This window comes from Mandrillus leucophaeus, unplaced genomic scaffold, assembly GCF_000951045.1.
Source record: "Mandrillus leucophaeus isolate KB7577 unplaced genomic scaffold, Mleu.le_1.0 Scaffold567, whole genome shotgun sequence".
Lineage (NCBI taxonomy): Eukaryota > Metazoa > Chordata > Mammalia > Primates > Cercopithecidae > Mandrillus > Mandrillus leucophaeus.
The window spans coordinates 87,377-111,291 of NW_012106108.1; the positions used below are offsets into that span (position 1 = coordinate 87,377).

Sequence of the window (23,915 nt, forward strand, 5' to 3'; positions counted from 1 at the left end):
AAGTCAGGGACAGAATTTCCATTTTTCCAACCAGGTAGGAACATCTGTCACTTTCTGGGATGAAGACACACATACCTACAACCACTGAATAGTCTTTCTCTTCCCAGACTGCCTGGAACACACAGCAGCAGGAACTGATCTGAAGTCTTCATTTGGTTCTCAGGACGCTGCACCTTCCTGAGACCTGGGTCCCTGTACTGCATGGCAGCACGGCTTCAACTGGCTGCTGCCTATGACACATGCTGAAAAGAGCTGAGCCCAAACAGCCTGACCCCGCCTTGTCCTAAAATAGCTTTGAGGAGAACTTTTGACACTCTTTGGCTTACCTCCATACCCCCTTACCCTTTTCTCCCTTTCTCCCTGAACCTGATTCATTGGAACCATTTAGTCCTTCACTGTATCCAGAGTAATTTAGAGCTCAGCTATCCGCCTGCAGGGACAACATTCTATTTGGGTGTCCTTAGTTTCCAGGTCTCCTCCTATTGTCCCTTTACATGGAGGTGTGTGAGCTAGGAGAAGAGGCAGGAAACACAACGTTTACATTTTATTATGTACAGTAACCAGCAGGATGCGGACTGATAGATGTCCTTTTATACAAGGGACTGAGTCAGGCCAAATGACAGAATCCTGTCATTGAGATGGACCAGACAAGTAAAGGAGGGTAAGGGAACTAAGACGTACAACACAACAATAGTGTGACACATCAAAGGAGCCACAAGTATGAGGAAAAAAAAAATAAAAGCAAAGAAAACAGCCAGGAAGTTTTCAAGCTAGTGACTTATCCCTCCTAGTAACCTCCCAGTAATTGCTTGCTACTTAGTTGTGTAGATGCTTGTTTTCCTAATTTTGATGCCATCTCTTTATAGTTATATATAAAACTAGAAAGCAGTTGACTGTGTTTATTGCCAACATCAAGCAATTCTTCAGGCAGGTTCAGGAACTCCTTTGCTATCCCTTCATAATCTTTTTTTTTTTGACAGAATCTTGCTCTGTCACCCAGGCTGAAGTGCAGTGGTGTGATCTTGGCTCACTGCAGCTTCCGTCTCCTGGGTTCAAGCAACTCTCCTGCCTCAGCCTCCTGAGTAGCTGTGACTACAGGTGCGCGCCACCATGCCTGGTTAATTTTTTGTATTTTTATTAGAGACAGGGTCTCACCATGTTGGCCAGGCTGGTCTCAAACTCCTGGCCTCAAGTGATCCACCTGTCTTGGCCTCCCAAAATGCTGGGATTACAGGTGTGAGCCACCGTGCCCGGCCTGTAATCAATTTTGATGCTTTCCTTTGATCTTCCAATTTCTCTTCCTGCTGCTCTGTAAGCAGGAAGCCACTCCTAGGTTCTGCACCCACCCTCACTTCTCCTTATCGTGGCTTTCCGTTCAACCTGACCACTCTCTCCAACTACTCTACAATGCCGACGTCAGTATATCTGTACCCTTGTGGGTCAGTTTCCGGCTGGGAAGAAAGGACCTCTAAGGACATCTTTTTATGAAGTCACTAGTATGACAGCACATTTCTCAGGAAGTCATATGCCATACCTCCATAAAAGCCAAATAAGGAACTCTCTTCTTATTTAGGTCATTAATGAGATGACCAGGAGGTGGGACGGGGAGACTCCTGGTGTTCCAGTGATCAGATCCGTGAGAGGAAAACTTTTTCACATCCTATAATAAAGAGAAGCTGTGCCCCCAACTTCTCCTTATTAAAGGTGACATCTCTGGGGAGAGTAGCAGAAAGAGCTACAATACGTATTTTAAAATATCCAGTGTCTACGTATGTGAACGTAGAAAAGTACCGCTTGCTACTAAACAGATCCTGGGATCAGTGGGCTTTGCAGGAATGTCCTAAAACAGGAGCAAGGGTGGGTGATTCAGCTAGTGCTGAGATTTCCAGCCACCACAGGGGTATTCTGACATGGAGGGCGCATTTGGGGAGTGGTAATAATAAAGGGCTATTGCTTCACTGCTTGAAGCACCAATAAGGCACAGTTACCTCCTTGGGAAAGCATGGCCAGCGGCTCACAGAGTGACTCTCTGGCCTTATGGCTAAGTAAATCAGTAAGTCAATAGGTACTGCTTAATTTTTTTTCTAAAAAACAAAAGTAGCAAGTGTTCATTTCCAAATGCTAACAACTCTACCAATAAAAATACAGTCATGGGTCACATACTGACATTTTAGTCCATGACAGACCAAACATATGATGGTGGTCCCATAAGATTCTAATATTGTATTTTTTTACTGTACCTTTTCTATGTTTAGATACACAAATACCTGCCAGTGTGTTGCAACTGTCTATAGTATTCAGTGCAGCAACACGCTGCACAGGTGTGGAGCCTAGAGGCAATAGCTTGTAGGTGTGTAGCCCAGGTGTGTAGCAGGCTACCATCTAGATTTATGTACATGTACTTTATGATGTTTGCACAGCGATGAAACCGCCCACGACACATTTCTCAGAATGTTATCTCCAGTGTGAAGTGGTATGTGGCCGTTCTAGGCTTGTTTCATTTATACATTTGTTCTCAGGTTTTTTCCCTAGGGTTCCTATCTCTGTGATCTTCTGTAGGCATTTTTCACTCTAAAAACGAGCAGTTTCCTGGAAACCAATGCTTTCATCATGACTTCTTCATGCACCGATGGTATGTAAGTACAGTGGTATTCTGTTCTGACTGACTGAGGTGAGTCCAACTGGAAATATTCATGTACTCATTTTTGTTCTTATTGAAGTAGGATTACTGATTAATGAAGGTTAGCCAGAGCCGGAAATAAAGGTATTTCCATGTACTTGAGTGTGAGAGAGCCTGTTAAGGTAGGAAGAGGATGTTTCAGAAGCATCACTTCCGTTCCGTGCAGACGCTGGGATGCTGAGAAAAATGGTGCTCTGAAAGCCCACAGTGCTCTCCCAGCTGAGAACATGCATAGGCTGGGTTGCAACTCCCTGTGTTCAAGTTCTACCATCCCAGCTAGACTATACCTTTTTTGAGGACAGAAAAGGAGAATGTGGTCTATTTCAACACTGCTGTACAGACACACCACAGCACTGGACAGAGGGCTGCCTTCAGGAAGGACAGCCACAAAGGTCTTGAGAGGAAGAAGGAGATGAGAGGACATAAAACACAAACGAGGTGGGGCCCTTCATTTAGAAAGGTTTCCAGTTGCTCTCAAGTAGACAGCAAAATGAGTATCTAGAGAAGAGCTGAACAGCCATCTTTCCCGACTTTGCTCCTGCAAGGATACCTTCTGGCTTAAAAATTAATTTCAGAATCTGGGTCAAAATGTCAACTTCTCCTCTGACATTTTAAGTCCAATGAGACACTGCTTGGTAACTGACTAAATAAAACAACCATTTTAATTCAGGCAGCTGGAAGAGCACTTAAAGGGCAATTGGTTATCTGGGAGGCAAGAGATACAATTTTCCACTCCCTAAGGCTTGTGCATAGAACTGAAAGGAAGGAGTGTTAAAATGATGTGTCAGTGATTCTCAAATCTTACTGCACAATCTCATTCATTTGGGGAAATTTTCAACACTCAGATTCTCAGGCTCCTATTTGGGAATTCTGTTTCCCTAGGTCTGAGGTAGGACCTGGTACGTCTCATGCACAGCCAGGGGAAAGAGCTCCTGGTGGAGGCCTTGCTTTTATGCTCAGCATCCCTGGGGCCTGTTACGGGCTAAAATGTGTCCCCCTAAAATTCACATGTTGAAGTCCTAACCTGCCAGTACTTCTACCTGTGACTGTATTTGGAGATAGGGTCAAAGAGGTAATTAGAGTTAAACAAGGTCATCAGGGGGGATCCTAATCCAACATGACTGGTGTCCTTATAGAGAGAGGTTAGGACACAGCAGAACACAGAGTGAAGGCCATGTGAAGATACAGGGAGAAGACAGCCGTCTGCAAACCAAGGAGAGAGGCCTGGGGAGGAACCAACCTGGCTGATACCTTGATCTTACACTCCAGAAATGTGAGAAGGTAAATTTCTGTTGCTTAATCCACCCAATCTGTGTTACTCTGTTACGGAAGCCCTAGGAAGCCAAGTCTTTGGCCTTTGGCATCAAAGACAGGCAACTTCAACGGATAGACCGGCAGCAAAGATAGAACTATATTAAATAAATTAAAAAGGGCTCTTGAAGGCCGGGCACAGTGGCTCATGCCTATAATCCCAGCACTTTGGGAGGCTGAGGAGGGTGGATCACTTGAGGCCAGGAATTCAAGACCAGCCTGGCCAACATGGCGAAACCCTGTCTCTACTAAAAATACAAAGATCAGCCAGGCATAGTGGTGTGCTCCTGTAATCCCAGTTACTCAGGAGGCTGAGGTAGGAGAATCGCTTGAACCTGGGAGGTAGAGGTTGCAGTGAGTGGAGATGATGCCACTGCACTCCAGCCTGGGTAACAGAGCGAGACTCCCATCTCAAAAAACAAAGAAACGACAACAAAAAAGAAAACAACAACAAAACAATAAAACAAAACAAAACAACAGCAAAAAAGAGCTCTTGAATTATTCAAGTATGAGGACATCTTTATTTGCTCAAATATGGAATTAAAACTTTTAAAAAAATTAATTAGAGCAGAAATGAAAGAAACTGATACTAATGAGAACATATCTTACACTGTTTTGAGGGACACAAGCTTAGATACCATTCCAAAAGGTGCAATGACCGAACGTGACAATGGGGTCACTGCTTTTATGTGCTCACACTCTGGTCTATGAACCAATCCGTTCCTTTCCACCCTGCTGCCTGTTCTCCTCTTGGTTTCCTTCCTCACACTGCTCATCCACGTCAGTATGAATGGGGAAATAAGGCTCAAACCTAACTTTCATCAGCAGCTTCTGTTGTAGTCTGCAGAGGTTTTAAGTGCCGAGCAAAATGAAATTCTGGCTTCACCACAAATTTCATTTATTTAAACTCTGTCCTCTTCTAATCAAGAATGGTTTAGAGCACAGTTCCTTGGGGACAGTGGAATCTTCAGCTCCCTAGCAACATCTGGACTTTTCTCTGATGGAAAAAGCAATGGCGGCTGGACGTGGTGACTCACACCTGTAATCCCAGCACTTTGGGAGGCCAAGGTGGGTGGATCACCTCAGGTCAGGAGTTCAAGACCAGCCTGACCAATATGGTGAAAACCTGTCTCTACTAAAAACGTAAAAATTAGCCGGGCATGGTGGCGTGTGCCCATAGTCCCAGCTACTCAGGAAGCTGAGACAAGAGAATGGCTTGAACCCGTGAGGCAGAGGTGGCAGTGAGCCAAGATCCAGCCTGGGCAATAGAACGAGACTCTGTCTCAAAAAAAATAGCAGTGGGGAATATGAGGGGAAATATGGACTCTGAGCTTGACCCTGTGTAATTTGAACCCTTCTGCCTTGGCCTCAGTTCCCTCATCTACAAGGTGAGAAGATGAATTTGATTGATCACCATCAATATATCTTTCAGCCCTAAAAATTCCATAACTCTTAAAATATCACAATAAAATGTCACACAAATTTTTCAGTTTCCCTGTGCATATAAAAGCTATGTTTATACTATATTTTCTGCAAGACAGTTTCCTAAAAAGTTGCATATACCGTGAGATTTTAACACTTTTTCCCCCATCCAAATGGCATTTTAAATGCATAAAAATAACTTATTTGTAAATTTTCTTTCTTTCTCTCTTGTTTTTGTATAGCACCTTGAAACTAAGATATTTCAGGTGGAAGTGCAGGGTAATAGGTTGAAGAACTCTCAAATAACAATCATTTATGTTTTGGTGGGCCATTTGGTATAGTGTGATTTCCTGAGAAACTTTAAAGGGTAAAAGTCTGCACTGAAAAATCACATTATTTACTATTACCTGGTTGTATTCAGAGGCCAGACTATTTAAGACATAAGAAATCCAGGAATAAATATGTTTAGCTTTTTCTGGAAAAAGCAACTTCCTACTTCTGTTTTTATTTTTAACTTCTCACACTGATTTTTGTTGTCTTTGAAAAAAAAGTCTAAGAGTAATCATACTTTTGAAAAGTCATGCATTATCATTTGTTATTTTGATAACTTCAAAACAAATTATAAGTTGAGATAACAACACGCAATCTCAATACCTTGATCAGAATATTCACGATAAGTTGCAATGAACAAAATGCAAAACAAGAAAGAACAGCTGTAACCCAAGCACCATGGAAGCACATTGATTCATTTTTTGAAAGAGATACTTAGCTAGTTCTTAGCAAAAAGCTAAGCCTAATTCTCTCATAGTCTTCTTTAATTCCCACTTGCAAACATGCAGTCAAGTTTACCCACCTCCACCACACCATGATGAATGGACGTGTACTGTTTCTTCTTCAGCATCACCAAGGTGATGACGATCACTGTTGCTATGACAACACCGCCCACCATGAGACCAATGATTGCACCTTTGTTTGAACCCACATCTTCGGCAAAGAACACCTTGAAAACAAATTAAGAAAAATAATTTTAATTTGTAAATGCAATATAATTTACAATTTATAAATGCAATTAGAATTTCATTTCTTAAATGCAGGGGACATTTGGATGAGGTTATATGAAAAGTTTCAGTATATTCTCTGGCCAACTGGTTGGTCACGTATTTGATGATTACTTAAAAAAAGAAAAGAAATCACATATTCTCCTTACTAAGAATGACAATCATAGTTTACAGGAACGATGTACAACATGTGGCTTCCCCAGTATGAGGAAGTCTACTTTCCCCTCACATGTCAAAACCAAAGTCTGCAGCGACCTGAAACTCTGACAGGTGGAACATTTGGTGAGTGGTGGGAAGATGGCGCTTGTATCTATCAAAAGCTGGAAAGGCACGGATCATACTAATGAAAGAAGGTCAGCATTTTCCCAGTCACAGCAGGTTTGAAACTCTGAGCCCTGATGTCTGACTCTAAGTGACTGAGACTTGGGTGTTTTTCAGCCCTGTAGATGTCCTAGGAGGGACACTTTTAATGCACAGGAATAGGTATTCTGAAACCAAGGAGTTAAACAATAGAAAAAAAGGTATCTTGTTACTTATAGTAATTCAGCAGAATTCTAATTAACCTTTAGCAGTGTAATGCTTTTTAAAGCATAATGTTATTTCAAGGGGAAGTATAGGCAACAAGAATTTTAAGTCACTCATAACTCATGCTTTCTTACTATTGTCTCCAGAAACCAAAATCTGAAATGTTGCTTTATTTTTGCTCTTTATTTGGATTAAACATAAAAAGAATTTTGAGAACATTGTAAAGAAGAAATAAAATTTCATTTATTGCACTACATTGCTTCATACTGTTTATAAAAGCAAGTCATTATTTTTCAACTTTATCTACTTGAATGAAATGATAGAAGCACACCACAACGTTTATCATCTTGTTATATAAGGAGTTGATCTTATGCCAGATGAAGTAAAACTATAGCTAAACATTATCATGTTTGCTCTGCAACTTAATGAAAATACAGGCATACCTAGCTTTATTGCACAGTAGTGTTTACAGATAGTATTTTTTTTAAAAAAGAAAACAAAACAAATTAAAGGTTTGTGGTAACCCTGTATCAAACAAGTCTATTGGTGCCATTTTTCCAACAGTGAACACAGGTTCACTTCATGTCTGCGTCACATTTTGGTAATTATTTAAATATTCAAACATTAAAAATTATTATATCTGTTTGGTGATCTGTGTGATCAGTGGCCTTTGATGTTACTATTTTAATTGTTTTGCAGTGTCATGAAACATGCCCATAAAGACAGCAAACTAAATCAATAAATGTTGTGTGTGTTCTGACTGCCCCCCAAACTGGCCACTCCGCCCCTCAACTCCCAGGCTCCCTATTCCTTGAGAGACCACAATATTGAAACGGGGCCAGTAAATAACCCTACAATGGTCTCCAATTGTTCAAGTGAAAGGAAGAGTCACACGTCTCTCACTTTAAAGCAAAAGCTAGAAATAATTAAGCTTAGTGAGCAAGGCATATTGAAAGCCAAGATTCTTGTGCCAGTTAGCCAAGTTGTGAATGCAAAGAAAAGCTCTTGAAGGAAATTAAAAGTGCTACTCCAGAGAGCACACAAATGATAAGAAAGCAAAACAGCTTTATTGCTGATGGGAGAAAAGTTTTAGTTGTCTGGATGGAAGATCGAACCAGCCGCAACTTTCTCTTAGGCCAAAGCCTAATCAAGAAGAGGCCCTCAACTCTCTTCAATTCTGTGAAGGATGAGAGAGGTGAAGAAGCTGCAGAAGAAAAAAAAGTTGGGAGAGGTTGATTTCACGAGGTTTAAGGGAAGAAGCCGTCTCCATAACACAAAAGTGCAAGGTGAAGCACCAAGTACTGATGGAGAAGCTGCAGTAAGCTATCCAGAAGATCTAGATAAAACTCCTGATGAAGGTGGCTACACTAAATAACAGATTTTCAGTGGAGATGAAACAGACTTATTTGGAAGAAGATGTCATCTAGGACTTTCATCATTAGAGAGAAGTCCTGCCTTCAAAGTGTCAAAGGACAAGCTGACTCTCTTGTTAGGGGATAATGCAGCTGGTGACTTTTAAGTTTTTGAAGCCAAGACTGATTTACTATTGTAAAAGTCCTAGGGTGCTTAAGAATTATTCTAAATCTACTCTGCCCATGCTCTATAAATGGAACAACAAAACTGGGATGACAGCACATCTCTTAACAGCATGGTTTACTGAATATTTTAAACCCGCTGTTGAGACCTACTGCTCAGAAAAGATTCATTTCAAAATATTACTGCTCACTGACAAAACACCTAGTCACCTAAGAGCTCTGAAGGACAGGTATAAGGAGATTACTGTTGTTTTCATGCCTGCTAACACCACATTCATTCTGCAGCCCATGGATCAACTTTCAAGTCTTATTATTTCAGCCTCTTATTACTTCAAAATATATTTCAAATATATTTTGTAGGGCTATTAAAACTGCCATAGATAGTGATTCCTCTAATGGATCTGGGCAAAGTAAACGGCAAACCTTCTGAAAAGGATTCACCATTCCAGATGCCATTAAGAACATCTGTGATTCATAGGAGGAGGTCAAAACATCAACAATAACAGGAGTTTGGAAGAAGATGATTCCAACTCTCATGGGTGATTTTGAGGGGTTCAAGACTTCAGTAAAGGATGTCACCGCAGATGTGGTGGAAATAACAAGAGAACTAGAATTAGAAGTGGAGCCTAAAGACATGACTGAACTAACTGCTACCACCTCATGATCAAACTTGAACGGATGAGGAGTTACTTCTTAGGGATGAGCAAAGAAAGTGGATTCTTGCAATGGAATCTACTCTTGGTGAAGATGCTGTGAACATTGTTGAAATGACAACAAAGGATTTAGGATATCACATAAACTCAGTTGATGAAGCAGTGGCTAGATTTGCAAAACTGACTCCAATTTTGAAAGCTGTTCTACTGTGGGCAAAATGCTATCAAACAGCATCACATGCTACAGAGAAATCTTTCATGGAAGGAAGAGTCAATCGACGCAGCAAACTTCATAAGAAATTGCCACAGCCACCACAAACCTCAGCAATCACCACCTGGATTAGCCAGTAGCAGTGAACATCAAGGCAAGAATCTCCGTGAGCAAAAAGATTAGGACTTGCTGAAGACTCAGATGATCATTAGCATTTTTTAGTAATAAAATATTCTACTAATAAAAGTAATTAAAGTAGGTACATGGCTTTTTTTATAGACATAATGCTATTGCACATGTAACAGACTATAGTATAGTGTAAATATAAATTTTTTTTTTTTTCTTTTGAGATGGAGTCTCGCTCTTGTTGCCCAGGCTGGAGTGCTAACTCGGCTCACTGCAACCTCTGCCTCCCGGGATGAAGAGATTCTCCTGCCTCAGCCTTCCGAGTAGCTGGAACTACAGGCATATGCCACCACATGTGGCTAATTTTTGTATTTTTAGTAGAGAAGGCATTTCACCATGTTGGCCAGGATGGTCTCGATCTCCTGATCTTGTGATCCACCCGCCTTGGCCTCCCAAAGTGCTGGGATTACAGGCATGAGCCACCACGCCTGGCCAATATAACTTTTATATGCACTGGGAAGCCAAAAAATTTGTGTGACATTTTATTGCAAAATGTGTTTTACTGTGGTGTTCTGAAATTTCCAAGGTATGCCTCTACCTCCCTAAAAAATTCTTTCAATATAGCCTCAAGGTAGTCAAATGACTGATTTTTCTAAGCTAAAACTAACATACTAGCAATCTGGAAGGCAATATAAAATACAGCAAATGAAGCAACTTCTAAAAGTGTTTTACTCATGGTTTATAACAAAATGAGAACTTGTTCATAATTATTCCCTTTACTAAACAAATATGCTAACTCAATATTTTTATGAAAAGCAAATCATTAATTAGCTAATATACTAGTGTGAGGTAATCAGGAATAAATGCAAGTCTGGACATATTCCTGTGCCTTTAAGAAAATACTGTAATTCTGTGATATTCATTGCACTAATTATAGTACATTATCTTATCAACTAGTTCAGTAGAGGGAGCTGATTCTCCTAATTGCTGCCGCTGCCATTAGTCACTGTCACATTATAGGCATTAGTGTAATTGTGGAGATGGGCTTATATGACACAAGCCCCAGTGAATGCAAATTTTCTGTACATTAATCTTCAGCTTTCTGCCCTACCAACTCTCAACTCTTCAGCGGTTTCCCAGTTTTTATTAACCTCTTCAGCAACAGCCTTATCAAGAGAAACCCTGATTTTATAATAATTGATACTAGATTATCTTGCCAATGAAAACCATGCTTCAAAAAGCTAAATGTCTTAGTGTAAAAATAGAACGATGGGAGTTAAGAATGCAAATCCAAATCCCAAGTCAGTTTTTTATTTGCTACAATTATTTAGAGTCAAGTGAGGCATAAATAATAATTTGAAGGTGTTTCTTTTCGAGATTAATACTAGGATTTATCAACTTTATTTACGAATACTGAAAAGACATTTTCTGCTTGAAAAAAGTTAACACACACACACACAAACAAAAGAAGTGCCTGAGATAACTTCAAGTATAATTGCTATGGAAATTTTATTACCATTTTTCTGTCCACCACTGAATGTGATAAAATTGTCTTATTAATTTAACCCCTTACTGCACCCACCTACTGATAAGATGGAACCCTAACAGAATCCACTATTTGATTTATCTGAATTTCTAAGCTTTTGGTAAAGGATTTTATATAACTACTAGAGCTGACCACAAAAGAGATGTGGCTTTTTGATTTACTCCAATTCTAACATTAGGGGGGAAAAGTGATTTCATCTGAAAAGGAAGCTGCTGTCTTCTTTGCACAAACCTTTTGATGAATAACACTATCAGGAACATCACGGGGTCCTGCTCACCCCATGATCTTATTCTTGCAAGAGAAGTTAAAGCATGGGAGGTAGGGGAGGGAATGAAAAGAAAAAGCTGGGGGAGAGATGAATGAGCAAAGGAAGACAGTTCCAGATGTGAACTTAAGCTATATAAAGTGTTCTAGAAAACCAAGCAGCGTATGCACGTGTTTGACTCTGATCCTTCAAGTAAACCTATTGTAAACCTATTTTCCCAGAAAACACAGTGGAAACTGCTATATTGAAATTAATTCTACTTTAAGTCCCGAGTCCTGCACGAACTTAGCTGCCCTGTAGTCTGAAAGAACTACACACAGAGCCTCTTAATTTTCTTTTTTTGAGACAGTCTCGCTCTGTTGCCCAGGCATGATCTCGGCTCTCTGCAACCTCCACCTCCCAGGTTTAAGCAATTCTCCTGCCTCAGCCTCCCGAGCAGCTGGGACTACAGGCACATGCCACCACACCCAGATAATTTTATTTTTTGTAGTTTTAGTAGAGACAGGGTTTCACCATGTTGGCCAGGCTGTTCTCCAATTCCTGCCCTTGTGATCCACTCGCCTTAGCCTCCCAAAGTGCTAGGATTACAGGCGTGAGCTACTGCGCCCAGCCTAGCCTATTTATTTTCTTCACGTTTTCATGGTAATCCTATAGGCAAGCATTGTATTTTTGTTTTTATCTTTTCCTTAATTTGATTTCTAGCACAGGATGTACCAGAGTTAATAGGTCATTTGGCAAGACAAACAGAGTAGTGGAAAGAGGTAAATTATTTTACGTACCAATTTTTGATGATGAACTTCATAACCTGAGTCATGTCGGAATTCTGCATCCATCTTCACTTCAGAGATCTCCTCTGTCTTGATATTTGTCAACCCAGAACCTGTATTATATCACAATGAAAGTATGCAGGACAACCAATTAGTTTTACTCATAAATAATAACATTGTAAGACAAAGCCTACCCCAAACTTCTTTCTAGGCCTGAAGTTAGAGGAAAATTGATTAATGACTTTCTTCAAGAAAAATGATACCCTACATTTAAATCCTTAATTACTACCTATTTTAAACAAAAAGAAATGAAAAGGTAAGGGAAACCTGAACGTAAGCCTTCTGCTGCCTTTAATTACATGCTATAATTTTTGAAAATGGGGGAAATGCAGAAGTTAAATGCTGGTTGAGAGGTTGGCAAGGATTTGTTCCTGGAATATGTTGGCTTGGCTTAGGGGCTCATTGTTTAGCCTATTATGTGTCTTTTTCCATGGGCACTCATTACTTCAGAAATAACAATAAAAGGCTTTAAAAATGAACATTAATTACCTAGTGGAACAAAACTGCTACTTTGGGGCTTTGTTCCAATTACAAATAAATTATGTTCATGTATCTATGCAGTGAAGCGTTGTAAAAATTATATGATTTTAGTCAAGTGTTCTAGTTATAGACACAGATTGTAATTGGTTCGTCTGCTGAATAAAGAGCTACAGTACATAATTTTTAAAATGCTTCTTAGCGACTAACAGATTTTATAAACTACAAACTCTTCCTTCTCTATAAATTGCTATATGATTCTTAATACGAATTGTTCTGATGAATTTCATTATTCAAATAATAATTTGAAGCTTAAAACAAAACGCAAAGTCATTTAAAAACCAAAAACTAAGTACAAAATATAAACGTCAGTGTCCATGCTATAACATTTAATTATCAAACATCAGATTTTAGGATGAAAAGGGCTTTGAAGTCATCTCTTCTATGGTGTTCCCACCCAGGGGCAGACTGTCAGTTCCTGTTTGAACACAGAGGAATGTATCAATTTCTCTCCATTTTTTGATAGATTTGCCTGCCAAAATGGCCTTATTTACATGAAGCCAGAATCAGTTTCCCTGTAACTTCCATCCTTGAAGTCTGATTCAACACAGAGCAAGCCTAATTCTCCCTTCCACAGTAAAACCTTGAACAGGCATCACATCCCTAAGGAGAGGCATGTTCCTGCTGGTTCTTGTCTTACTTGGGCTACACATTCCCAATTCCTTTGGCTCCCAGGGGAATTTACTTCTTGCTCTTGGCCTAATCACTCTTTCAATCTTGTCTATGAGATGCTGGGAAACTTGTCACACATCTTGCTGACACTGAAAAGCACAATGTACACAGCATATGATGTGCCAGTCTAACAGCACAGCCCATACAAGGAGAAGGTAAGGATAATCTGACAAAACCTAGGAAATCCATGCTGGTTGTGACATAGCCCCATTCCCTCATCCAAGTGTTCAAAAAGCTTCCACTTGATAACCTGTTTGAAGAGAGATCCATAATCAATGTCAATCTATACCTGGCTTATAGACTGTGAAGTTACCTTCTCTCCTTTTTGCTATTCAGAACTTCATTTTCCTATCCCTACCTTCCCAGCTTTCCACAAAGACCACAGGCAATGGTTCTATTTCACCTTCAAGTTCTCTTAGCCTGTGATTGGTCTGGGTCATAAGAACTTGGACTTGGGTAGCCAGATGTCAGAGCAAGACTCCTTCTCAAAAAAACAAAAACCAAAAAACAATTTTTTTTTTTAAAAAAGAAAAAAAACATTGACTGGTAGTGTCACCTCTTCCTGGAGATTTCAACAGTAACATATAGGCTCTGCTGGCCCAATGGGGAAATTTGATAAAACTGAATGAGTCAAATGAGCACTTTCTAAGTTACGTTTTATGCTTGTAGATGAAAAGCAAATCTTTTAAAGTGAGAAGCACCATGAAAAAAGTCCCAAGGCAAATGACCAACCTCAGCTGGCTGTGGTTGCAATTAGAACTGAACTGACCCTCAGCCCGAGGCCTTACAAGTTGGCTGAGCAGAACAGGAATGTCAGCTCCTGGCTCCTTGAGATTCCCTTACATGACACTGACAATAAGGAGGACATCAGAAGAACTGACACTGTCTCTGACTCACTATAATTTAAATTCCCCTTAAAAGCCTACAGACAAATTCATAACATCAATGAGACCAGCTGTCAAGACGTCTCACGCTACTGTCTCTGCTGCCATTGTTAATCGCAGCATAAAGGCATGAAGATGCCACAAGGCAGACTCTGAGTCTTCACGAGTGACTGTGCTTGGAGGAGGCGGTCATGGCTTGAGCCTGTGGTGGAAGCGTGAGGGACAGCGTGGGTCTCCTTCTGGCTCTGCTGCTGACTGTATCTGAACCAGGCAGCAAAGGTTGACCTCTGTGCATTAATATCTTCAAAGAAGGTTCATTCCCTGTTCTTTGATTATTGCCTGGGGACATTATGAGGATAAAGAAGAAAATAAATACGGGAAAGTATGTGCTATTTAGGATTAAAATCTCTCTGGAATATACAGATTTGTCAATTCAATAACTTTCTTCCTCTTTTTGATTCACTGAAAGCGTTGGCTACTCTCAGTTGGGTGAGGCTGTTCAGGGAGTAGACACCAGGCACGTATGTGCTTCTGCTGTGCTACGACATTATTCATAAAATAAAAATGTGTTTCTTCTTAATGCCTGTGAAACTGTAAAAAAAATAAGTGTCTATTTCAGTGTTAATGGGATTTTTAAGTAATATAAAAAAATAAAGGGCTTATGTGCAAAATTATGCATCTACATCTGTTGTGTTACTTTAGCCACTCATTGAGAATAAGTACATACAACCCACAAAAGAGAAGATATATTTCTGGCTCTGGCGAGAAACCAATTCTGGTATTTTCAGGAAATCATGTCTACTTCAGTAACTGATTGAAGTTTGAGCGCAGTTTAGTTAGAAAGTGACCCATCTGGACACCAAACAAGAAAGGAGAGATGTTCACACTGGTATCCAAGTCATCACCTGACAGTCTACATCTGTCTGGGCTTCTGTTTGTAAGGACAGGAGCTACATAATCTTCTCTGGTTTTTGTTTGTTTTAAAGAAAAAAGAAAAGAAAAAAAAAAAGAAAGCCAAATTTGGAAGGGCTCTCTTTGAGGTTTCAAAAGGAAAGCTCAGAAACAAAAAACAAATCACTCAGAATTTGGGAAATGAAGAGTAAGGAAAAGTCAAGGGGAATTTTTAAAAGTGTGGTTTCTAAGGTCACTTCAGATTCTACTCTACAGTAAGCAGTAAGAGGCTTATTAACATGCAGAAAGGAGACAATGTCTGCTCAGCTCAGGCACAAGATGCGGAGAGGCAGAAGTCAAGCGGTTCCAATACCTGGTCGAGTGGTCAGTCCTCGGTCGGCAGCAGGGCGGGCATCAACAGGCTCAACTGGGCACAGGAAGCAAGAGACACAGAAAGCAAACAAGACAAATCGAGATGGTAAGTCGTGGCTCCCGAACATAGTCGAGCAGGGAAAAAAAGCATATGCAATAAACAAGTTACAAAAAAGGAGCAGCCAGGAAAGAACCACAGTGAGTTAATCCCGAGCATCGAGGACCAGGAGGGGCAGCACTTTAAATGGTTGATCGCTATTGATGTGCCAGTCCTGCTCCTTAGTTTTCTAATAAAAGCCCTCACCAGGATAGGCAGCAACTTCAAAGAAGAGGGGTGGGGAGGGTGGATTTTCCTCTGAGCTAGTTTAGAGATAGTTTCTTGGCTTTTGATTAGAAATAAAATATTCCCAGCCTAGCAGAAAACCTTAAAGATACTTCCTTTTACAACTGCCCAATCTTATCTTATTTTACAGTTAATTAACTACAAAAGGACTCTTAAATTTCCAGGGGAAGTGCAAATATGAATTTATCAGGGGAGCCAAGTTTTACCACATCATCTGCCATTTAGTGAGTGAATCAAATTTGTCCTTAGTATGATGGCAGAAGAGGGAAACCGCAGTCTGTCTTTCTCTTTTTCAAAAAGGCTGGTTTCCATTTGACAGATGACACACAGCTGAAACATGTGAAATGAGGATATTTCATTTTATATTTGCCATTGTGCCCAATTTTTCCTTTGTATGTGTTCTGGGTCTGACCCAAAGAAAGCAGTGTGGACAGTACGATATTCCTCACCACCATCTGACCTTTCCAAAGCACTTCTGATGCTTAGAAAATACTTCCTTGTTTACACTGGTGTTTGAAGAAACAAGGAATGGGGACAAAGGCGAAGGTTTTAGGATTAATAAATGGTCATAGGGTAAATGAAGCCATGGGGTGGAGGCACAGGGGGAAGCCCCTTTGGTAAGGTGGCAAGTGTAAAGGGAAGAAGGTAAGACAAAGCGAGCACAGGTGCTGAGGGAGACACGGTGTGCTCGATGAGATGGCTCCTAACAATTTCAGTAAAACCATCCAGCTTACTGATGCACACATGCCAGGCATTCAAAGGTGGGATTCTCAGTCCAAATCAGTTTTGGATGACACATGTTAATAGAAACAGTGAGGGAGGAAAAAAGTGGCAGTAAGCCAAGTCTCCAAAATATGAGAAAATATTTCGGGGAGCACTAGGACATTTGGATGAAATAAAAGAGTAAGGTGGTTTGGTCCTTTCTCATGTAGAGACTGGCAGCATGGTGGAGCCAAAAGGAGGGTGAGGCATCTGATCCCAGGTCTGGGCCCAACATTGACAACATCTGTGACCTTGGGCAAGCGCCCACTTCTGTGGCTGTTTCTCCATATGGAAATAGAAATGTTAACATCTGCATCTTCTAATTATAGTGAGGAACAAATAACCTTTAAAGCCTGTTTCAGACACTACCAAATACTACAGAACTGCACTGATTAAATATCCTATGATTAAATATTCCGTAGTAACTGATGTGAGAATGACTATTCTCTAGTTTTCCACTAGTGCATTTAGAGGAAGACATACTTCACTTTCTTCTGCAACTCCCAAATACATTTTGACAATGAAGTTTGGTTGTTCTATACTTCAAGTTTTTTCTTATCTGCAGCAACCTGTAATGAGTAACTGTTATTACTCCTTGTAAAATGCAGTTAGTTGAAAGGTCATTGTACTTTTTGAGAATTTCCTGATGATGAGGAACCCAAATAGTGCTTCAACTGCAGTTAAGAACACACCAAACCACATGCACGAGGGCAAACACGTACCTTGAAGTGGTGGTGAGCGCATACATCAATAGTTAAATTATTAGAAAATGTATATGCAACTCAGGGGAAGTAAGTGAAGTGGGCCTGTGGTTTAAATGCAGGCTGAGGAGCTGGTGGTCCCAGGCGCCACTGCTAATGTCACCACTTACTTTCTCCGTGATCTGGGGCCGATCACAGTCTTTCTGAACTTCAGTTGTGTCACAAAGTAAATGGTTTTTCCAGGGTTCAAATGAGTATACTTATGCGAAAGAAACTTACAAATGATACAGTCCTGTAAGTTTCTCTGCCTCTCCCCATTCTTCTTCTTCTTTTTTTTTTTTTAAATAGGCATGTATTATTTAAAAACAGTAATAAAACCTTCCCTATTTTTTAGGAAGATCAAACAAAACTAGTTTCAGTGACATAAACCTTCATCTGCTTTAAAAGATTGAAGCTGATTTAGTATAAATTAATGCTAAAAAAATAAGTGGCACAGGGAGCAGACATTAAAATACAGTTCTTTTTTAAAAGGCAATTATGATATCATTGCCAAAAAAAAAAAAAAATACACACCAACAAAACAAAGTAGTGTATTTCCCAATCCATTGCAAATACTTTCCAATTTTTCCAGTGGACCTTTACTTAACCGGAAAGTAACTTCATCAATAAAGTGTTAAAAACATTTTACATTGGCCATTTAGTAATTTAAAAACAAGAAATAGATTCTCTTATCTTTAACTTTTAATAGAGTTAAAATAAAATGTAAGCAGCAATGAGTTATTCTTTTGATCTCAGTAGCTTTGAATCTAATCCTTTGCTGTAAGAGGAGAGAAACAGAATGGTCAGACCTCTGGGATTTTTGAGTTTGCTACTTCTGGTGTTCTTTGTAATAAACCTAAACTATTAACAGTGCTGCCTTGTACAAACTCTCTACCAGGTCAAAGGTAATGAGGAATCAGCAGTACACCAGTTTTACATATGGATAAGAGGCCTGACAAGAACTGGTTTGTAAGTTTAATGAAATACTTAATCTAAATTTCAGCATTTAAATTGGCTTCCTCATTGCCTCTATAAAGCTAGTTAAAAATATACTAGAAGGCAGCTTCACACTTTGCAAATACATCCATACAGTCTTATAAGACCTGCTGTCTCTCTTTAAAAATATTACAGTATTTTATCTACGTATTATATCTAGGTATTATTTACGAAGAGGCAGACTGTTGGCCACAAAGGCTTCCTGGCGGTTACTGCATGCTATGCCGCTCTTTGTGGCTGCCCTTCTCAGGCAGTCAGGAAAAAGCAGAACAAACACAAATGTCATTAACGCTAATGCTCCCAGCCAGATCATTTCACGATTTGTGAGCACAATTCTGTAACAACAGCTTCATTGCAGCCTAGCCATTCATTTACGTTTTGTGAATGTGAAAACCAAAGAATAAAAATGTCTTAAGGTAAATTGCAGCTGTTCAAGAGTATATTATATTGGAAAACTCTGATATGCTTATTTTTTTCAATGTAAATTAAAAAAATGGGCATCAGACCCTCCTCTGGATTTCCCTGATTGTTCTTGAGAAAAACAACACATTTTTGGCAAGCATTTGAAACTATGATAATGAGGACTGCATGAAGAACAAAAGGAAATCCTTTGAGAATTTTAGATATTTTCAGTAGTTGTGTGTGTGTGCACGCACATGTCTGTAAGAAGAAAGACTAACAAGTTTCTGGGGACAGGTGGGAGATGGTGTGAGAAGAGAGATGGCTTTAGGACTGTATCTCATTATATGGCTTATTATATTCATTATTTTAAGGATACATTGTTCAGGCCATCTTGAGACAGGCTGATAAAGTCTCTCTAGTAAGATCCTGGCTCCATTAAAAAAAAGAAAAAAAAGAAAAAAAAAAAAAAGCTACCACTGACATTTACTATGTTCCAGGAATTTTGATAAGAGTTATTTTATGCCTTCTTATTTAATGCTTGTACTATACCTCCGAGTTAGGAATTATTATCAACCTTATTTTACAGATGAGGAAGCAGCCAGAGAGGCTAAGTAACTTGCTCATAAGCGCACAGCAGAGCTGGAATTTAAACTCAGGTCTGTATCATTCAGGAGTTCACGAGTGTGGAATAGTATTTAATATCCTATGAGATGACGGCCATCAATTTTATTGAAAAATTGTTGGAGAGGTTTTTCAAATTGTTTGCTATAATGAATATATATCAGTGTTGGGACTGATAACGAAGAGTACCCCAACTCAAGACTCTGACACTGCAAGTCCTATTGCCTCCCAATACTGTTATACTAGATTTTACTGTTCAAACGGAATCCTTATTTAACAAGAATATCAGCTCTTTTCATGAGGCCTAGGCAATGTAATAGCTGCATGTTTGTCAAGTATCCAGAAGTACTTAATCAAACTCTTTGCTGAAATGGACATCTTGGCAGTACCCAAGGGTTTCAGTGTATGTGTGTGTGTACATTCACACGTGTGCATGCAGATTGTCTCCTAAGGCTGATGCTACACGTTATGCTGTTAGTGAAAGAGCAAATTTAGTGTGCCTTCAATTTAGAAAATGAGATTGGACATTTTTCACTAAAAATTCTCGTTAGAGACTGAATGAAAAGGACTTTCAATGATCAAAATGTATCTACCTGTAAAGAAAGAACACAATCTGCACTCTATTAATAATACATTTAATAGGGTAGTTGCCCAGGTCTTTGATAATGAACTGTCCCTAAATTTGTTTTCTTCTATGTGATTAAGAATTGTTTTCATAAATGGTAAAGTTTTAATTATTTTTACATCGTCAGTAACATGCTGTTTGTATTTGCTATTACTATAAGGTGCCCTTTTTCGAATTAAGGAAACAAATTTGGGGTGATGACTCACATTGTGAAAACAGTCTACATATTTTCTGCAATGGTTCTTTAAAAAAAACTTGTCCAGTGCACTTAAGGTCTAATATTATATTTAGATTTAGTCTGAGGAATGTACTAACTGCATGTTATAAGGTATATTTTATATATATTTTTACTTTTTAAAAATTATGTATGTATGTATGTATGTATTTATTTATTTACTTTCTGAGACAAAGTCTTGCTCTGTCGCCCAGGCTGGACTGCAGTGGGCGCGATCTCAGCTCACTATAAGCTCCGCCTCCTGGGTTCACGCCATTCTCCTGCCTCAGCCTCCCGACTAGTTGGGACTACAGGTGCCCGTCACCACGCCTGGCTAATTTTTTTTTTTGTATTTTTAGTAGAGATGGGGTTTCACCAAGTTAGCCAGGATGGTCTCGATTTCCCGACCTTGTGGTCCACCCGCCTTAGCTTCCCAAAGTGCTGGGATTACAGGCGTGAGCCACCACGCCCGGCCTATAAGGTATATTATAAATATGAAATCTCCATCAACATTTGCTACCTAAATAAAGAAAATCAGGTAAAATGCTGTGTTCTTAAAAAACATGTTATTTGTATCTAGAAATCAAGGTGTTTGTGTGTAATTTTATACTTCTGAACATGAATAAAAAAGAAGCTGAAAGATGCTCTCGCTTGAACAGATATTTCTGCTAAGAAATCCCTGTGAAAAATGATGCCATCTACTGCTCAAATTTGTTGATAGAGAAGAATCTTACTTCTTTGAGATACCAAAGGAAAAAACATTTAGAGCAATGTGCTCCTTATTTTTGGCAGCTGCCTTGAATTTAATTTTCTAAACACAAATTAAGTCTTAATCAAAATTAAATTTTATTTATATGCAGTTCTCTATCTTTGCCTTTAGCGTTTAATTCAATCTGAAATTTCATGTACAAGTAAGTAGCCAATGAAGACTACTTTGGTGCCTGTCAAATCTCCATCTCCGCAGGCCCTGTCAAAACTCCTCTCTGTGGATAAATTGTAATTTTCCTTATTTCACTATCTATCTGTTCTTTTGGAAGGTGGCATTCTAGGTCATTATGTCATAAACACAAGTTGAATTTTGTGCTTCCATTCCAGAGGAAACAATATACCTCATAGTTAAAAAACATTTCTAAAAAAATTCCTACCAAAAGTCATCGCTTAAGAACTTAGTCTCCTAGGGCCTCCACTTCCTCATCTGAAAAAGTCATAAAAATGATATAGGACATACAGTACATGCTCTTTATGTATATGCTTTTATTGTTATACACTGTATTATTTTATATTAAGAAGAAGAACGGGAAAAGAAAAATTAGAAGAATGTTATTGCCACACATGTTCCATGTGAAGAACTGCCTCTTGAATAATACACTGTGGCTCTCCTTTGTCCAGGAGTGTTCACTCGAAGGATAATATTCCCTAGAATATAAATCTGGACATTTGGGAAACAAGAGGTCCTTTACTTGCAAATGTTATGTAAATCATTACCATTCTGTTTTGCCACCTATACAATGGGGTTGTTATCTTTTCCAACAATTGGCAGTTTACTTGCTTTGCAGCATAAAAAATATAAAGAATAATTTACACAGATAAAATATTATTTTAATGACATAGTAACTCCTAATAGTTACTTTTTAAAGTAAAATTGAAATGAAAATATTTATTACTACATCAAAAAAATTCACCACTCAAGGACATACAAAAGATAACTCTCTCTCCCCCTCCTACACACATGTATGTATGTCTATATATACCTGCCGGAACGCCCTTGCTGGTTCAGGGGACTCTTACCTTCGTTTTCTGTGTTGGCTGGCACAGAGTCAGCCCCGAAAGAATGCCACGGCTGGAGATCGTCCAGGCTGAACTCTCCATTCACGGGAAGAAGCTCCACGGTAGTTTTCGTTTCCGTCAAAGACGGCATGAGAGCATCGTTTCCGTAACTGATCCTTGGTTCACTAATCATGTTGGCCAAGACGTCATCTGAATAGTTTTGCTCTTTCTGAAGCAGCTCATCTAAACCAAACAAAACCAACTCTTTGGTGAGTAACAACAATCACAACAGCAGCAGCAGCAGCCACCATTCACTTCTGCCAGGCATGACTTCAACTGCTTCCACAGGCATGACCTCGTTTACAGCCAGGGCATAGGTACCATCATCATCTCCCTTTTACATCTTTGGTGAATCTTTGGTGACATAAGTGAAGACTCACAAATCTTGATATCCTGGGGTCAGTTTTTAAAGCAGTAATTACACATGATACAAGATTATATTCTAAGCTCTTTTTTTCCAGTAAAAAAAGTCAAGTCAATGATATTCTGTAAAGTTGATTCTTGTTTAATCCATTTTTAAAGTGGGGGGTAGGCAGGCACTGACAGCATTCTTTGGAAAGGGAAGCAACAGAGGAGCAACAAATGAGGAAGTGGAGGCAGTGGAGGCACTAGGAGACTAAGTTCTTAAGCGATGACTTTTGGTAGGAATTTTTTTAGAAATGCTTTTTAACTATGAGGTATATTGTTTCCTCTGGAATGGAAGCACAAAGTTCAACTTGTGTTTATGACGTAATGACCTAGAATGCCACCTTCCAAAAGAACAGATAGATAGTGAAATAAGGACAATTACCGAGGCACATGGCATTCAAGCTACTTATGCAAAGTCACAGCTCACAAGAGCTGCTGGCAGGACTGGAGTCAGGAGCATGGTAGCCGGCCAGTGTGCTGCAGCGTGGCACCCCTAGAGGTGAAAGGCCACAGGAGCTCCGTTGCCATTTCCTCCTGACACAGTTAGACGTCCCCAGTATACAATGATCGCACAGGAATAAACACCAGGCTTTGGTGTGGTGGCAGTAAGCGAGGCACAATCTCATTCAAGCTGAAAGACAACGGTAAATCTCCTGTCTGGCCTTGCACACTTGCAAGGATAAGCAAAGCATTAACGGGTCAGCAGTTTGCTACCTTCTTGAATAGTTTTCAGTTTTGCCTTGAAAAAAAAATCTGCATTTCCTAAATGCTCCTCTTGTGCTGCATGATCTATGCCCTGAGGCAACAAGGAAACCGTTCCCTTGCCCTTCCAGATGCAGCCCTGCAGACGGTCATCCAGCCTTCTCTGGACTTAATCACCCCTGGCTCCCCACATTTCCCAGTGTGAGCAGACAGCAAATGTCCTGCCTTTCTCCTCTGTTGCTTCCCTTTCCAAAGAATGCTGTCAGTGCCTGCCTACCCCCCACTTTAAAAATTGATTAAACAAGAATCAACTTTAAGCAACATCATTGACTTATCTTTTTTTACTGGAAAAAAAAGAGCTTAGAATATAATCTTGTATCATGTGTAATTACTGCTTTAAAAACTGACCCCAGGATATCAAGATTTGTGAGTCTTATGTCACCAAAGATTCACCATGTTTTTCTCTGATTTTTTACAAATTAGAGACCGACAGATAGCATCGCACTAATAACAATATTTGATTAACCAAAATGTCTCATTTTCCAATCGTATCTGTGTTGAGTTTGCCGTAGTATATATTTCAGACATATCGCTGGTTAGCTTTATTGCTAGAGAAAATGAAAAGATCAGGATTTAAACTTGATTTGTAACATTTTATAATCATCTTTCAAATTCTCTTTTATATCGACAAAAAATGTATCTGAAAACTTAAAATTCTGTTCAAATATGCCCATTAAAATAATTTGATGGGACAGCATTA

The 23,915-nt window shown here is 39.4% G+C and overlaps 1 protein-coding gene across 3 annotated transcripts in view; it reads right to left on the reverse strand.

Annotated features, from left to right (window-relative positions):
* APP (amyloid beta (A4) precursor protein) overlaps positions 1 to 23,915 on the reverse strand; it is a 312,122-nt gene that overhangs the window by 5,363 nt on the left and 282,844 nt on the right. For all 3 annotated transcript variants that reach the window (XM_011998311.1, XM_011998310.1, XM_011998309.1), the window contains 4 exons: positions 22,007 to 22,228; positions 15,517 to 15,570; positions 12,112 to 12,212; positions 6,267 to 6,413 (listed from right to left, as the gene is read on the reverse strand). In XM_011998311.1, the coding sequence (XP_011853701.1) occupies positions 6,267 to 6,413; positions 12,112 to 12,212; positions 15,517 to 15,570; positions 22,007 to 22,228 (524 nt within the window). The remainder of the gene's footprint in view (positions 1 to 6,266; positions 6,414 to 12,111; positions 12,213 to 15,516; positions 15,571 to 22,006; positions 22,229 to 23,915) is intronic.